Raw genomic sequence first — 18404 nt, forward strand, 5'->3', positions numbered from 1 at the left:
TTTAACAAGGGGCTCCACATTCTCATTTTGCACTGGGATCCACAAATTATGTAGCGGGCGCTGATTGCATGCCTGGTGGAAATGCTAGATAATGGTACACTATTTCACGTCTCTCCCCAATCCAGTGTTCAGTGTCCTCTGTTAGCAGCTTGAAATGGAACATGGTGGACATTGGCAAACGTTAGAAATCAGAATGAGAACCACTTGTAAAACAATTACCAGCACAGCACTGGATAGGCCACGCTCCGTGAGTACAAAGATCATAAACGCCTACCACCAGCCCCCACACCCGTGTGGGTTTTGATAGAATATCACGGTGGGAAAGAAAGCTTTTTGCATAGCCGTTTACTATTTGTGGCAAAAAAAGAAAAACAATGACTTCAGCCATGGCATTATTTCAAAACCTAATTTCAGACCTCCCATGACTGAAAACTGTATGACACTCCAGGAGGGTATAAGAAGTCCTGAATGAAGGTTTGCATCAATTGATAAAGGCTTAGAAATCCGGGAACTCGCGCCTCCTCTGGCCAACCCCGAGCTGCCCCTCCCACCGCTCTTCCTCCTTCCCAGGGAAGAAAGGAGCTTCCCGCAGGCCACAGAGGCGCGGTGGGAGAGGTGACCCTCCCCAAGCGCGGGGCTCGAGAAAGCTCACCCTCTCCCCCCGCCCCAGAGACTGCTGGCAATCCGCGCGGCACACGGCGATGGAGTCCTCCTGGCTAGAGACGCGCTGGGCGCGGCCCTTTTACCTGGCTTTCGTGTTCTGCCTGGCCCTCGGGCTGCTGCAGGCCATCAAGCTCTACCTGCGGAGGCAGCGGCTGCTGCGAGACCTGCGCCCCTTCCCCGCGCCCCCCACCCACTGGTTCTACGGGCACCAAAAGGTAGATAGAAGGGAGGGGAGAAGGAGGATGCTGGAAACCGGGTGAGCAGAGGCGGCTGCTTCTTTCCCTTCCTCCCATTCCCCCGTCCTGCACAAACCTCTCTGGCCCAGCGCGTGGCTCTGGGCATCTTTTCATTACACCAGACTTTCCCTCACAGCCCTACTGGGAAACGGAAACACCCTGGAGCCACTAGAGAGGAATCTTGGGGAGCTGGGAGGGGGCTATTTAAAGAGACAAAACAGAAAAAGAGAACGTGGTGTAACTCAGGTCTGTGTCCAATTGCTTCACCAATCTCTTGTATATAAATGCATTTTATTTATACCGCATTTATATTTATTTATATTGCATTTTAAAAAACCTTCCACATATATTGCCAAAAAAATGGTATGTTATCCTGAATAACACTTACTAATTGCAGAAAATATGCAAAATTGGATGCAGTAGTTGCCACCCTTAGTCCCTTCCAGCCAGAGAAAATTAACTTCTTTTCTTAAGATTCTCGTGAAGTAGGGAGCAGCCCCAGCCAATCACTAAAAAAATATCGACTAAATGAAATTGTAAAATAGAAGGAGACCCTTACCTTTTGGTCTCTCCAGTTCTCTAAATCCGTTCCCACCCCTGATTCCTTGTTTTATTCATTCTGCCAACTTTGGGTGGCAGGTGTGTGATAGGTGCTTGGGTTACAAAGAGGAGACAGGTGCCTGCTCTCAAGGCGCCCAAGTCAGATGTGTAGGTAGACCACAGAGAGAAGATGAAAATACAGGGTCATGAGCGCTTTGACAGAGGCCTAGGGACAAGCGAACCTTGGAGGGACGTACGTATCTCTACCTAGGGGAGGAAAGAAAGTCTGTGAAAGGCTGAGCAGAATCCTAAAGGGTGGGTGGGGTAGGGTGGGGAGGGTGTCCCTAGCAGAATCCTACTGCAGAGTCCTTTGGCTCCCCCACTCCTACTCCTCTTTCCTAAGGCAGCCACTTTCAAGTCTTTCATCTGTTTATTTAAATCCTTACTTGTAAAATGTTATTACTGTGTTGCATTTCTTAATTTAATAATTTTGGATATCCATCTATTAAGTACCTTATGATGAGTAATCATTTACACTGCATCTTTTACTGCCCCCATATAGTTATATTGTATTTTTTTGTTAAATAGAAAAACTAGTCTTTATATTTTGATTATGTAAATGTTATTCGCCACCGACTTAATGGTTGATTTTGTTCCTATTCTCATAGGGCTTTTCTCTCCCATGGTGTTGTTAACTTTCTCCTTTTCTCACATGCTTAGTTTTTCAATATCTATCACTATTGTTGTTTCCCAAATGCTTTAATAGATCTGTCAATCACATCTCAATGATATTTCCAAATATTCAAGCATATCAAACAGTCTGTCCGTCCATATGCTTTTCTGGGGTCATTGCTCCTGGAGACTTCTCCTCCTGTTCTCATCTGGACTGGCTCTCTAGGCCTGGTGCTGTCCTGTGTCACGTCTCCTGTCTCCTGGCTACTCTGTCCTCTTTTGTTCTTGATTTATTTAATCATTTCTATGGGTAGCTTCTTGAGAAAGAATGAAGGAGTGTCAGGTGCGTTTTTTGAGCTCTTGAATGGCTGTAAATGTCTTTATCATAATTTTGAACTGGAATGATACTTTGGCTGGGTGTAGAATTACACTTTGGAAGAAATTTTCTCACAGAGTTTCGAAGACATTGTTCCATTGTCTTCTAGCTTTCAGGATAACTGTTGAAAGTTCTGATACCTTTCTGATTTTTTCCAACATTTTTATCGTGGTAAAATATACACAACATAAAATTTATCATATTAACCATTTTAAAAGTGTACTGTTCAGTGATATTAAATGCATTCGTAATGTTGTGCAACCATCAATGTCATCCAACTCCATAACTCTTTTCATCTTGTGAAATTGAAACTCTATACCATTAAACAATAACTCCCCGTTTCCGCCTTTCCTCAGCCCCTGGTAACCATCATTCTATTTTCTGTCTCTATGATTTTGACTACTCTAAGTATCTCGTATAAGTGGAGTCGTATAGTGTTTATCTTTTTGTGGCTAGATTATTTCACTTAGCATTATGTCCTCAAGGTTCATCTATATTGTAGCATATGTTAGAATTTCCTTCCTTTCTAAGGCTGAATAATATTCCGTTGAGTGTACATACCACATTTTGTTTATCCGTTCATCCATCGATGGACACTTGGTTGTTTCCACATTTTAGCTGTTGTGAACATGGGTGTTCAGTATCTCTTTGAGACCCTCCTTTCAATTCTTTTGGATATACACCCAGAAATGGAATTGCTGGATCATATGGTAGTTCTATTTTTAATTTAAAAAAAATTTTTTTAATTAAAAGTTTTTTTTGAGGAAGATTGGCCCTGAGCTAACATCTGTGCCCATCTTCCTCCACTTTATATGTGGGATGCCTGCCACAGCATGGCTTGACAAGTGGTGCATAGGTCCTTGCTTGGGATCCGAACTGGTGAACCCTGGGCCACCGAAGCGGACTGTGTGACCTTAACTGCTATGCCACCGGGCTGGCCCCTCTACTTTTAATTTTTTGAGAAGCCGCCATACTGTTTTCTGTAGTGGCAGTACCATTTTACACTTCCACCAAAAGTGCACGGGGGTTCCCATTTCTCCACGTCTTCACCAACACTTGTTATTTTCTATTTTTTTTTTTGATAGTAGCCCTCTGAATGGGGCTGAGGTAGTGTCTCATAATTTTGATTTGCATCTTCCTAGCGATCAGTGATATTGAGTATCATTTCAGGTGTTCAGTGACATTTTTATATCTTCTTTGGAGAAATGTCTAATTAAGTCCTTTGCCCATTTTTGGATCAGGTTGTTTGTTTTTTGTTGTTGAATTTTAGGAGTTCTCTATAAATTCTGGATATTAATCCCTTATCAGATATATGATTTGCGAATATTTTCTCCCATTCTGTGGGTTGCCTTTTTACTCTGTTGATGCTGTCTTTTCATTCACACCAATTTTTAATTTTCGTGAACTCTGTCTATTTTTTCTTTTTCGCCTCTGCCTTTGGTGTCATATTCAAGAAATCATTGCCAGGTACAATGTTGTAAAGCTTTTACCCGATGGTTTCTTCTAAGAATTTTTATAGGTTTAGGTCTTACTTTGAGGTCTTTGATCCATTTTGAGTTTATTTTTGTATATGTTGTTAGGTAAGGGTCCAACTTCATGCTGTTGCCTGTGGATATTCAGTTTTCTCAGCACCATTTGTTGAAAAGCCTGTCTTTTCCTCATTGAGTGGTCCTGGCACCTTTGTCAAAAATCATTTGATCATATATTGGAGGATTTATTTCTGGGCTTTCTAGTCTATTCCATTTGTCTCTGTGTCTGTCTTTACGCCAGAACCATGCGGTTTTATTTATTGGAGCTTTGTAGTAAGTTTGGAATCGGGATGTGTGTGCTTTGTTCTTCTTATTGAAAATTGTTTTGGCTATTCAAGGTCCCTTGATATTCCATATAAATTTTAGGATGGATTTTTCTATTTCTGTAAAAAACATCATTGGGATTCTGATAGGGATTACATTGAATCTGTAGATCTCTTTGGGTAGTAATGACATCTTAACAATATTAAGTCTTCCGATCCATGAACGTGGGATGTGTTTCCATTTATTTATATCTTTTTAAATTTCTTTCAGCAATTTTTTATGGTTTTCACTGTACAAGTCTTTCACCTCATTGGTTGGAAATAATTGGTTTTCCAATACTTGGTTTCAGCTCCTAAGTATTTTATTCTTTTTGATACTATTGTAAATGGATTTGTTTTTGTAATCTTGTTTTCAGATTGTTCATTGTTAGTGTATAGAAATACAACTGATTTTTGTGTAGAAAATATAGGTTTTCTACTTTTTAGTATAGAAATACAACCGACTTTGTATCCTATACTTTGCTGAATTCATTTAATAGTTATAACAGGGTATTTTGTGGAATCTTTAGGGTTTCCTACATATAAGATGATAGCATCTGTGAAGAGAGAATTTTACTTCTTCCTTTCCAATTTGGATGCCTTCTATTTCTTTTTCTTGCCTAGTTGGTCTGGCTACAACTTCCAGTACTATGTTGAATAAAAGTGGAAAAAGCAGGCATTCTTGCCTTGTTCCTGATTTTACAGGAAAATCTTTTTTTTTTTGTTTTGAGTAAGATTAGCCCTGAGCTAACATCTGCCTCCAATCCTCCCTTTTTACTGAGGAAGACTGGCCCTGAGCTCACATCCATGCCCATCTTCCTCTACTTTCTATGTGGGACGCCTACCACAGCATGGCTTGACAAGCGGGGTGTAGGTCTGCACCCAGGATCCAAACAGGCGAACTGAAGCAGAACGTGCAAACTTAACTGCTGTGCCACTGGGCTGGCCCCAGAGGAAGATCTTTTAATCTTTCACCATTGACTATGATGCTCACTGTGGGTTTTTCATATATGACTTTTATTATATTGACGTAGTTTCCTTCTATTCCTAGTTTATTGAGTGTTTTTTTATCAGGAAAGATATTGAATTTTGTCAAATGCTTTTTCTCCATCGATTGAGATGATCATGCAGCCTTTTCCCTTCATTCTGTTAATGTGGTGTATGGTGTTGATTGATTTTCATATGTTCAACCATCCTTGTTTTCCAGGAGTAAATCCCACTTGGTCATGGTGTATAATCCTTTTAATGTGCTGCTTAATTGTTTCCTCATTTGTTGAGAATTTTTGCATCAGTGTTCATAAGGGATATTGATTTCTGGTTTACCTTTTTTGTAGTGTTTTTGTCTGGCTTTGGCCAAATAGGATGAGTTAGGAAATGTTCCCTCCTCTTCAATATTTTGGAAAATTTTGAGAAGGATTGGTGTTACTTCTTCTTTAAATGTTTGGTAGAATTCACCGGTGAAGCCATCAGGTCCAGGGCTTCTCTTTGTTGGGAGATTATTTTTTGGTGAGGAAGGTTGGCCCTGAGCTGACATCTATTGCCAATCTTCCTCTTTTTGCTTGAGGAAGATTGTCGCTGAGGTAAGATCTGTGCCAATCCTCCTCTATTTTCGTAACTGGGATGCTGCCACAGCATGGCTTGATGAGCAGTATGTAGGTCTGTGCCCAGGATCCAAACCTCTGAACCCCAGGCCACCTAAGCAGAGCATGTGAACTCAACCACTACACCACTGGGCTGCCCCCAAGGGAGATTTTTTTTTAATTTTTATTTTATTTATTTAATTTTTTTATTGAGTTATTGATGGGTTACAATCTTGTGAAATTTCAATTGTACATTAATGTTTGTCAGTCATGTTGTAGGTGCACCACTTCACCCTTTGTGCCCACTCCCCACCCCACCTTTCCCCTGGTATCCACTAAACTGTTCTTCGTCCATAGTTTTAAATTCCTCATATGAGTGGAGTCATACACAGATTATCTTTCTCTTGCTGGCTTATTTCACTTAACATAATTCTCTCAAGGTCCATCCATGTTATTGCAAATGGAATGATTTTGTTCTGTTTTGCAGCTGAGTAGTATTCCATTGTATGTATGTACCACATCTTCTTTATCCATTCATCTGTTGATGGGCACTTAGGTTGCTTCCACGTCTTGGCTATTGTAAACAGTGCTGCAATAAACATTGGGGTGCACAGGACTTTTGGGATTGCTGACTTCAAGCTCTTTGGATAAATACCCAGTAGTGGGATGGCTGGATCGTATGGTAGTTCTATTTTTAGTTTTTTGAGGAATCTCCATACTGTTTTCCATAGTGGCTGCACCAGTTTGCATTCCCACCAGCAGTGTATGAGGGTTCCTTTTTCTCCGAAACCTCTCCAACATTTGTTGCTATTAGTTTTAGATATTTTTGTCATTCTAACAGGTGTAAGGTGATATCTTAGTGTAGTTTTGATTTGCATTTCCCAAGGGAGATTTTTGATTAGTAATTCAATTTCCTATTACTTATGGGTCTATTCACATTTTCCATTTCTTTGTGGTTTAGTGTTGGTAGGTTTTGTATTTCTAGGAATTTGTCCCTTTCATCCATTTTTTGGTATTTGATTGTTCATAGTACTCTCTTATAATCCTTTTTATTTCTGTAGAATCAGTAGTAATGTCTCCAATTTCATTTCTGATTTTAGCAATTTAAGAAGGAAGAGTCTTCTCTCTTTTTTCTTAGCCCATCTAGCTAAAGAGATGGAAATTTTGTTGATCTTTTCAAAGAATCAAATTTTGGTTTTGTTGACTTTTCTCTATTGTTTTTCTATTCTCTATTTTGTTTATCTCTGCTCTAATCATTATTATTTCCTCCCTTCTGCTAACTTTGGGTTTAGTTTTGTTTTTCTTTTTCTAGTTCCCTAACTTGTAAAGTTAGTTTGTTGATTTGAGATCTTTCTTATTTGTTAATCTAAGTATATATATAGTTATACATTTCCCCGTTACTGCTTTTTCTGTGTTCCATAAGTTTTGGTATGTTGTATTTTCATTTTCTTTTTTTTTTTTTTAAGATTGGCACCTGAGCTAACATCTGTTGCCAATCTTCTTCTTTTTTTTCCTTCTTATTCTACCCAAACTCCCCCAGTACATAGTTGTATATTCTAGTTGTGAGTGCCTCTGGTTGTGCTATGTGGGATGCTGCCTCAGCATGGCCTGATGAGTGGTGCCAGATGCATGCCCAGGATCCAAACTGGCAAAACCCGGGGTCGCCAAAGCAGAGCATGCAAACTTAACCACTTGGCCACAGGGTTGGCCCCTGTATTTTCATTTTCATTCGTCTCTAAGTATTTCCTTATTTCTCTGGTGTTGTATTCTTTGATCCATTGGTTGGGTAAGATTATGTTGTTTAATTTCCACAAATTTGTGAATTTTTCAGTTTTCCTTGTTATTGATTTCTAACTTCATCCCCCTGTGGTTGGAGAAGATACTTTGCATGATATCTGTCTTTTAAAATCTGTTGAGACTTAATTTGTGGCCTAACATATAGTTTATCCTGGAAAATGTCCCATATGCACTTGAGAAGAATGTGTTTACTATTGTTGGGTAGAGTGTTCTGTACATGTCTGTCAGATCTAGTTGGTTTATCGTGTTATTTAAGTCCTCTGTTTTCTCACTTAACTTCTGTGTGATTGTTCTATCCATTATTGAAAGCAGGGTGTTGATATCTCCAACTATTATTGTAGAACTGTCTATTTCTTTCTTCAATTCTGTCAGCTTTTGCTGCATATGTTTTGATGGTCTGTTGTTAGGTGCATAAATATTTATAATTGTTTTATCTTCTTGTATTGAACTTTTTGTATATAACGTCCTTTTTTGTCTCTGTAACCTTTTTGGATTTAAAGTATATTTTGTCTGATGTTAATATAGCCATACCTGCTCTCTTTTGGTTACTGTTTGCATGGACTATCTCTTTCCATGCTTTCACTTTTAATCTAATGATGTCTTTGGATCCAAAATGAGTCTTGTAGACAGCATATAGTTGGATCATGTTTTTTTAAAAATACATTATCCCAATCTCTGTGTTTTGATTTGAGAGTTTAATCCATTTACATTTAAATAATTGCTGATAAGGAGGGACTTTCTTTGTCATTTTGATATTTGTTTTCTATATGCCTTATAGCTTTTTTTGTCCCTCATTTCCTGCATTATTGTCTTATTTTGTATTTGGTTGATTTTTTTGTACTGAAATATTTCAATTCCTTTCTTATTTTCTTTTGTGTATATTCTATAGTGATTTTCTTTGTGGTCACCATGGGGATTACATTTAGCATCCTAAAGTTATAACACACTAATTTGAATTTATATCAGCTTAACTTCAATAACATACAAAAACTCTGCTCGTTTACAACTGTTCCCATCCATTTTAGTTGTTGATGTCAGAAAATTACACCTTTATACATTGTATGCCCCAAAACATAAACTAATAATTCTTTAAATGCATTAGTTTCTAAATTCATGTAGAAAAAAGGTAGAGTTACAAACTATTGTTACAATAATATTAGTGTTTATAATTGCCCATGTATTTACCTTTATTGAGATCTTTATTTCTTCATATGGCTTCGAGTTGCTATCTAGTGTCCTTTCATTTCACCCTGCAGAACTCCTTTGAGCATTCTTGCCAGGGCAGGTCTAGTGGCAGTAAGCTCCCTCAGCTTTTGGCTATCTGGGAATGTCTTAATTTCTCCCTCACTTTTGAGGGACAGTTTTGCCAGATATAGGACTCTTGGTTGACAGGCTTTTTTTCTTTTAGCTCTTTGAATATATCAGCCCACTGTCTTTTGTCTTCCAAAGTTTCTGATGAGAAATCTACTGATAATCTTATTGAGGATCCCTTGTATGTAATGAGTTGCTTCTCTCTCGCTGCTTTCAAGATTCTCTTTTTGTCTTTGTCATTCAAAAGTTAGATTATAATATAACTCAGTATGGATCTCTTTGAGTTCATCTTACTTGGAGTTCACTGAGCTTCTTAGGTGTTTATATTCATATCTTTCTTCAAATTTGGGAAGTTTTTAGCCATTATTTCTTCAAATATTCTCTCTATTCCTTTCTCCTCTCTCTTCTCCTTCTGGGACTGTATGTTGGTCTGCTTGATGGTGTCCCATAGGTCCCTTAGGCTCTGTTCACTTTTCTTCATTTTTCTTTCTGTTCCTCAGATTCAATAATTTCCGTTGTTCTTTCTTTAAGTTCATTGATTATTTCTTCGCTCTGATTATATCTGCCTTTGAATCCTTCTAGGGACTTTTAATTTCAGTTATTGTACATTTCAACTCCAGCATTTCTTTTTCGGTTTTGTGTCTCTTTAATGATATTTCCATTTTGTCCATACATTATTTTCTTGACTTTCTCCACATCTTCCTTTAGTTCTTTGAACATCTGTAAGACAGTTGTTTTGAAGTCTTTGTCTATTAGGGCTGCCACTAGATCTTCTTCAGGGAAATCTTCTGTTGATTTAATTTTTTCCTTTGAATGGGCCATATTTTTCTTTTTCTTTGTATGCCTTGTGATTCTTTGTTGAAAGCTGGACATTTCAATCTAATGATATAACTCTGGAAATCAGATTCTCCCCCTTCCCTGGGGTTTGCAGTTTTTTTTTTTTAGTTGTTGTAGGCTCTCTCTGTGCCAAGGATCAGCATGAGGTGTACACTTAAGGTCTTCTCAGGTCTTTTCTAGATCCATGCCTTTCCTCATGCATGTGTGGTGACTTTCTAATTTTTCCCACATATTCAGTTGTTTTTGAATGTCCTAGTCTTTATGCCATTTTTTCCTCCCTGAAGCCGCAGTACATAGTTGTATATCCTACTTGTAAGTCATCTAGTTCTTCTATGTGGGGTGCCACCACAGCATGGCTTGATGAGTGGTGTGTAGGTCTGTGCCCAGGATCCATGCTGGTGAACCCTGGGCTGCCAAAACAGAGTGCACGAACTTAACCACTCAGCCCTGGGGCCAGCCCCTGTCCTAGTCTTTAATGTCTGGTTCTCAAAAGGGGAAAAAGAGAGAAGTGATGGGGGGAAAAGACATCAGCCCTTTAAATCCTCTGAAAGTCACTTCAGCCAGAGGGGGAGGGGCTTGCAATAATGAGGGGAGGTGCAACAACAGTGGCCACTGGCCTCTTTGTCAGCACCTCTGTGACAGAAGAAGCAGTAATCAGAGCACAGATGCCCAATATTTGGAGGACAGGGTCTTTTTGTTCTCCCGGCTCCCACAAACTGTGTACAAGGTGCTCCAGGAACACCTGTAGCTGCCTGCCAACGTTCTAGGGGTGGGGGATGGGTAGGTGCTACTGTGCAAATTGCTGAAATTGACCAAAATTAACCACAGTTTACAGTCCAAGCCTTTTCCTTGGAAGTTGCAAGCCTTCAACTCCAGAGTTCCACAATAGGTAACATCACACACATTCTGCCAGTGCAATAGTTGTCTAGGTGGGGAGACAGAATACTGGTACTTCCTAGTCTACCATCTTTCCAGAATCCTCCCACTTTTCTGATTCTTAATCCTTATTATGTGACCCTTTGCTCTTCCTCTCTAGCAGCTTTAAGGTCTTTCCTTTGCCTCTGGTGTCCTGAAATTTAATTATGATGTGCTTAGCTGTGGCATCTAGGCACTTTTTTCATTTATTATGCCTGATGTTTGATTGGCAATCTTTTCCATCTGGAAACTCATGTCATCAGTTCTGGGAAATTTTTATGTATAATATTTGTCTTAGTTTAGGTTTCCCCAGAATAAGACCTTGAGATAAGGATTCAAGGGCAAGTAGTTTATTTTGGAGATGATGCCAGGAAACTTCGATACAGGATTAGGCAGGTGAGATAGGGATGGGAAGGCAGCCAATGCAGACTTTGTTCTCAAGCAGGTTACCACTGTGGATAACTGGAGTTAATCCCACAGGGGAACTCTGGTGGCCAATGTATGTACCTCAGAGTTATCCTGCCTGAAGAGTAAGGGAACTGGGGCATTTTTAGACTAACTTCTGTCAGTCATTGGTGGAAGGCTGGTTCTAGGGGGTGTTAAATCTCCAGTACTTCTGGACTGTTATGCAGGCAGCAAAGCAGGCTCCAGTGGCCAGAGCAAATCCTTAGTTTAATAAATGCAGATGTTGGTTATGGTATGCCTTAAAGTGGTAAGAATGATGAGTTGGGACAGAATAGTACCAGTGAATACTACAATTTCTTTGATACTCCCCACCACACCCAATTTCTCTCTTCTCTCATTCTGAAATTCCTTTTGGTTACATACAGACCTCCTGGATTTTTTAAATTAATTTTTTAAATTTATTGAGTTCATGATAAGTTACAATCTTGTGAAATTTCAGTTGTACATTTTGTTTGTCAGCCGTGTTGTAGGTGCACCCCTTCACCCTTTGTGCCCACCCTCCACCCCACCTTTCCCCTGGCAGCCACTAATGTGTTCTCTTTGTCCACAGGTTTAAATTCCTCACGTGAGTGGAGTCATACAGAGATTGTCCTTCTTTATCTGGCTTATTTCGCTTAACATAATTCCCTCAAGGTCCATCCGTGTTGTTGCAAATGGGACAATTTTATTCTTTTTTTACGGCTGAGTAGTATTCCACTGTATGTATATATATATATATATATATATATATATATATATATATATACCACATCTTCTTTATCCAATCATTTATTGATGGGCACTTAGGTTGCTTCCACGTCTTGGCTATTGTAAATAATGCTGCAATGAACATTGGGGTGCATGGGACTTTTGGAATTGCTGACTTCAAGCTCTTTGGATAAATACCCAGTAATGGGTAACTGGGTCGTATGGTAGTTCTATTTTTAATTTTTTGAGGAATCTCCATACTGTTTTCCATAGTGGCTGCACCAGTTTGCATTCCCACCAGCAGTGTATGAGGGTTCCTTTTTCTCCACAACCTCTCCAACATTTGTTACTATTAGTTTTAGATATTTTTGTCATTCTAATGGGTGTAAGGTGATATCTTAGTGTAGTTTTGATTTGCATTTCCATGATGCACAGCGACGATGAACGTCTTTTCATGTGCCTATTGGCCATCCATATATCTTCTTTGGAGAAATGTCTGTTCATGTCTCCTGCCCATTTTTTGATTGGGTTGTTTGTTTTTTTGTTGTTGAGTTGTGTGAGTTCTTTATATATTATGGATATTAAGCCTTTGTCGGATGTATGACTTGCAAATATTTTTTCCCAGTTAGTGGGTTGTTTTTTTGTTTCAATCCTGTTTTCATTTGCCTTGAAGCTCTTTAGTCTGATGAAGTCCCATTTGTCTATTCTTTCTATTGTTTCCCTTCTCTGAGAAGACATGGTGTCTGATAAGATCCTTTTAATACTGATGTCAAAGAGTGTACTGCCTACATTTTCTTCTAGAAGCCTTATAGTTTCAGGTCTCACTTTTAGGTTTTTGATCCATTTTGAGTTTATTTTGGTGAATGGTGAAAAAGAATGGTCAATTTTCATTCTTTTACATGTGGCTTTCCAGTTTCCCAGCACCATTTGTTGAAAAGACTTTCTTTTCTCCATTGTATGCCCTCAGCTCCTTTGTCGAAGATTAGCTGTCCATAGATGTGTGGGTTTATTTCTGGGCTTTCAATTCTGTTCCATTGATCTGTGCACCTGTTTTTGTACCAGTACCATGCTGTTTTGATTACTGTAGCTTTGTAGTATGTTTTGAAGTCAGGGATTGTGATGCCTCCAGCTTTGTTCTTTTTTCTCAGGATTGCTGTAGCAATTTGGGGTCTTTTGTTGCCCCATATGAATTTTAGGATTCTTTGTTCTAATTCTGTAAAGAATGTCGTTGGGATTCTGATTGGGATGGCGTTGAATCTGTAGATTGCTTTAGGTAGAATGGACATTTTAACTATGTTTATTCTTCCAATCCATGTACATGGAATGTCTTTCCATCTCCTTATGTCCTCATCCAATTCTCTCAGAAAGGCCTTGTAATTTTCATTATATAGGTCCTTCACTTCCTTAGTTAAATTTACCCCAGGGTATTTTATTCTTTTTGTTGCGATTGTGAATGGTATTGTGTTCTTGAGTTCTTTTTCTGTTGGTTCATTACTGGAGTATAGAAATGCTACTGATTTATGCAAATTGATTTTATACCCTGCACCTTTGCTGCAGTTGTTGATTATTCCTAAAAGTTTTCCAATGGATTCTTTGGGGTTTTCTATATATAAGATCATGTCATCTGCAAACAGCGAGAGTTTCACTTCTTCCCTCCCTATTTGGATTCCTTTTATTCCTTTTTCTTGCCTGATTGCTCTGGCCAGGACCTCCAGTACTATGTTAAATAAGAGTGGTGATAGAGGGCATCCTTGTCTCATTCCTGTTTTCAGGGGGATGGCACTCAGTTTTTGCCCATTGAGTATGATGTTGGCTATGGGTTTGTCATATATGGCCTTTATTATGTTGAGGTAGTTCCCTTCTATGCCCATTTTGTTCAGAGTTTTTATCATAAATGGCTTTTGGATCTTGTCAAATGCTTTCTCTGCATCTATTGAGATGATCATGTGGTTTTTATTCCACAATTTGTTGATGTGGTGTATTACGTTGATTGATTTGCGGATGTTGAACCACCCCTGTGTCCCTGGTACGAATCCCACTTGATCATGATGTATGATCCTTTTGATGAATTGCTGAATTCGGGTTGCCAAAATTTTGTTTAGAATTTTTGCGTTTATGTTCATCAGTGATATTGGCCTGTAGTTCTCTTTTTTTGTGCTGTCCCTGTCAGGCTTTGGTATCAGTGTGATGTTGGCCTCATAGAATGTGCTAGGAGGTGTTCCATCCTCCCTAATTTTTTGGAATAGCTTGAAAAGGATAGGTATTAAATCCTCTCTGGAAGTTTGGCAGAATTCCCCATGAAAGCCATCTGGGCCTGGGGTTTTATTCTTTGGGATGCTTTTCATTGCTGTTTCAATCTCTTTCCTTGTGATTGGTCTGTTCAAATTCTCTGCTTCTTCTTGAGAGAGCTTTGGGAGATTATAGGAATCTAAGAATTTATCCATTTCCTCTAGGTTATCCATTTTGTTGGCATATAGTTTTTTGTAATATTCTCTTATAATCTGTTGTATTTCTGTGGAGTCTGTTTTTATTTCTCTTTCCTTTCTGATTTTGTTTATTTGAGCTGTCTCTCTTTTTTTCTTTCTGAGTCTGGCTAGGGGTTTGTCAATTTTATTTATCTTCTCAAAGAACCAGCTCTTTGTTTCATTGATCCTTTCTACTGCCTTTTTTGTTTCAATAGCATTTATTTCTGCTCTGATTTTTATTACTTCTCTCCTTCTGTTGACTTTGGACTTTGTTCTTCTTTCTCTAATTCACTTAGGTGTAGTTTAAGATTGCTTATTTGGGATTTTTCTTGTTTATTAAGATGTGTTGTATTACAATGAATTTCCCTCTTAATACAGCTTTTGCTGTATCCCATATGAGTTGGTATGGCATGTTATCATTTTCATTTGTCTCCAGGTATTTTTTGATTTCTTCTTTAATTTCTTCAATGATCTATTGCTTGTTCAATAGCATATTGTTTAGTCTCCACATCCTTGTGTCTTTCTCAGCTTTTTTCTTGTAATTAATTTCTAGCTTTATAGCATTATGATGGGAGAAAATGCTTATTATTTCAATTTTTTTAGATTTGTGCAGTATTGCCTTGTTTCCCAACATATGGTTTATCCTTGAGAATGTTCCATGCACACTTGAGAAGAATGTGTATTCTACTGTTTTTGGATGAAGTGTTCTATATATGTCTATTAACTCCAATTGTTTTAGCTTTTCGTTTAGCTCCACTGTTTCCTTGTTGGTTTTCTGTCTGGATGATCTGTCCATTGATGTGTTGTGGTATTGAGATCCCCTACTATTATTGTGTTCTTTTTAATGTCTTCTTTTAGTTGCTTTATGAACTTTGGTGCTCCTGTGTTGGGTGCATAGATATTTATAAGCATTATTTCTTCTTGATGAAGTGTCCCTTTGATCATTTTATATTGTCCCTCTGTGTCTCTCTTTACCTGCCTTATTTTGAAATCTGTTTTGTCTGATATAAGTATTGTGACACCGGCTTTCTTTTGTTTGCTATTAGCTTTGAGTATTGTCTTCCACTTCTTCACTCTGAGCCTGTGTTTGTCCTTGGGGCTGAGGTGTGTTTTCTGGAGGCAACAAATTGTTGGATCTTGTTCTTTAATCCATTTTGCCACTCTGTGTCTTTTTATTGGAGAGTTTAATCCATTGACATTGAGGGTGATTATTGATGTGTGAGGGCTTAATGCTGTCATTCTGTTGCTCGTTATCTGGTTTTCCTGTGTTATCTTTGTTTCTCGTCCTGTGTGTTTTAGCCTACCCATTGACTTCTGCAATTCCTTATGCTGGGTTTCTTAGATTTCCCCTTATTTATGTTTTGTGTCTCTGTTCTGTTTTTTAGTTTAGTGGCTACCCTGAAGTTTGTATTCAGAATCTCGTGTATAATATAGTCCATTTTATGGTGGTCTCTTATTTACTTGACCTAGACTGATTTAGTCCCTTTGCTCTTCTCTTCCTAAATTATTCTCTTCATCTCTTCTTCCAACTCGTGTTGTGAGTTTGTGGTTAGAGTGATAAGATCGTCTTTGCTTTGGTGGTTTCCTTCCCTTTATCCTAAAGCTATAGTTGAATAGTTATCTTATTCTGATTCTATCTGTTTGTCTCCCTACTCTGTGATTTGTGACCCCTTTCTCCCTTTTTTTTTTTTTCAGGTATGAAAGCCTTCTTGAGGATTTCTTGTAGTGGAGGTCTTTTGGTTACAAAGTCCCTTAGCTTTTGTTTGTCTGGAAAATATTTAATTTCTCCCTCATATCTGAAGGATATTTTTGCTAGATAGAGTATTCTTGGCTGAAGATTTTTATCCTGTAAAGTTTTGAATATGTCATTCCATTCTCTCCTAGCTTGTAAAGTTTCTGTGGAGAAATCCGCTGAAAGTCTGATAGGAGTTCCTTTGTAGGTTATTTTCTTCTGCCTTGCTGCCCTGAGTATTCTTTCTTTGTCATTCATTTTTGCCATTTGTACTACTATATGCCTTGCAGTAGGTCTTTTTACATTGACAAATCTAGGAGATCTGAAAGCTTCCTCCATACACATTTCTCCCTCAATCCCTAGATTTGGGAAATTTTCTTCTATTATTTCTTTGAGCACTCTTTCTGTTCCATTTTCCTTTTCCACACCCTCAGGGATTCCAATAATTCTTAAATTGGATTTCCTCATTGAATACACTATTTCTTGGAGATTTTCTTCTTCTTTTTAAAAATTGTTAATTCTCTTTCTTCCTCTGTCTGGAGCCATTCAGCCTGTCTATCTTCGATTATGCTAATTTGCCCTCTATGGTATCTACATGTGCATTCAGGGAATGCATATTCTGTTTTATCTGATCTGTTGTATTTTTCATCTCTAGTATTTCTGATTGATTCTTCTTTATAGTTTCAATCTCTTTTGTGAAGTAACTCCAGAACTCATTGACTTGTTTCTCTATATTTACCTTTACCTCATTGAGTTTTTTGATGATAGCTACTCTGAACTCATTTTCACTTAGTTTACCTATTTCCAAGTCCTCAGGACTTAGTTCTGTGTTTTTATTGTTTTCCTTCTCGTCTGGAGCTTTTATAAATTGCTGGATGGTAGAGGACTGGGTTTTGCTCATGATGCTATTTTTCAGTTGCAGTTACAGCCTGTCGCCACTAGATGGGGGTCGAGAGCCACCCATTCTGAGCCGGCTGCCTTCAGCTGCGATGGCGGTGCACAGAGTGGGTTGGGGGAGGAGGGGCACTTTCTCTCGCATGTGGAACTGGATTCCAATCAGCTCTCGCTCTCTGGTTTCCCTGGGCCCTGACTTGATGGGGTCCCCGCACACAAAAGCTTTCCCCTGTTAGCGGGTTTCCACTGCATGGGTGGTGGGAGTCCTGGACCATCCTGTGGATATGTGGCCCCTCCCCTGCTCCTTCCCTCACCCTCTGCTGTGACCCCAGTCTCTAGGGGAGGGAGTGAAGTTCTCTCTTACCCCCTTCAAGCTCCTCCAGGGGTGGCTCCAGCCTCTCCGCCCTCCGTCGTTTGGCTGCTGTGGGTCTCTGACGATCTCTCTATTATTAGAATTATTGGTTGAAATTCAGTTGTTCATTTTTGGCTGTAGTTTGGAGAGGAGAGAGTCCCGGGTGAGCTCACTCTGCCATGTCACTGACGTCACGACTCTGGACCTCCTGGATTAAAAAAAAATCTTTGCTTTTTGATTTTGTCTTCCTACGATTTCTACTAAAACCATTTTTTTTTAATTTGGCTATCATAATTTTAATTTCCAAGAGCTCTGTCTTATCCTTCATTTATTCTTTGGTCAGTTACCTTATGATGCATGAAAAAATACCCTAAGACTTAGTTGCTTAAGACAACAAAGAAGTCCAATTTATGTATTTTTCCTTTTGTTGCTTGTGCTTTTGGTGTTATATCTAAGAAAACATTGCCAAATGCAAGGCTAAATCCTTACGTTTTCTTCTAAGAGTCAGAGTTTTAGCTCTTTCATTTTGAACTTTGATCAATTATGAATTAATTTTTGTATATTGTGTGAGGTAGGGGTCCAACTTCATTCTTCTGAATATAGATATGCAGTATCCCAGCGCCATTTGTTGAAAAGACTATTCTTTCTCCCATTGAATTGTTTTGGCACCTGAATAGGAGAAAGCCAGTCCTCCTCCTCCCTGTCTCCTTTACTATCACATACTACCACACTCACAACACTTCTGACACCAGATGTGTGGGAATTTTCCCCACAGTAAGCAATTCTGTGACACCAGCTGGAAGTCCTATAATTTAGCTCAATTCTGACGCCATCTGCCTGGAGAAAGCATCAGATCCCACAGATTAAGAGCTCAATCCTGCAAGATTGCCCCCTGCCCCTTCAGATGCCAATCACAAGTCCAGGTTGAAACCTGAGGTTCTGACTAATCAACTATAAAGCAGAGGTTCCCAGGACTCCCTCCTCAGGTTTCATTAATTTGCTAGAACAGCTCACAGAACTCAGGAAAACACTTTACTTACTGCTACTGGCT

The 18404-nt window shown here is 38.9% G+C and overlaps 1 protein-coding gene across 1 annotated transcript in view; it reads left to right on the top strand.

Moving 5' to 3' along the window:
- Positions 1-559: 559 nt before the first annotated feature.
- LOC106833866 (cytochrome P450 4X1-like) overlaps positions 560-18404 on the top strand; it is a 46966-nt gene continuing 29121 nt past the window's right edge. Inside the window, exon 1 of the mRNA XM_014845236.3 lies at positions 560-878. Within this exon, the coding sequence (XP_014700722.1) occupies positions 702-878 (177 nt within the window). The 5' untranslated portion in view covers positions 560-701. The remainder of the gene's footprint in view (positions 879-18404) is intronic.

The sequence above is a fragment of the Equus asinus genome, chromosome 5 (assembly GCF_041296235.1).
Source record: "Equus asinus isolate D_3611 breed Donkey chromosome 5, EquAss-T2T_v2, whole genome shotgun sequence".
Classification (NCBI taxonomy): Eukaryota; Metazoa; Chordata; class Mammalia; order Perissodactyla; family Equidae; genus Equus; species Equus asinus.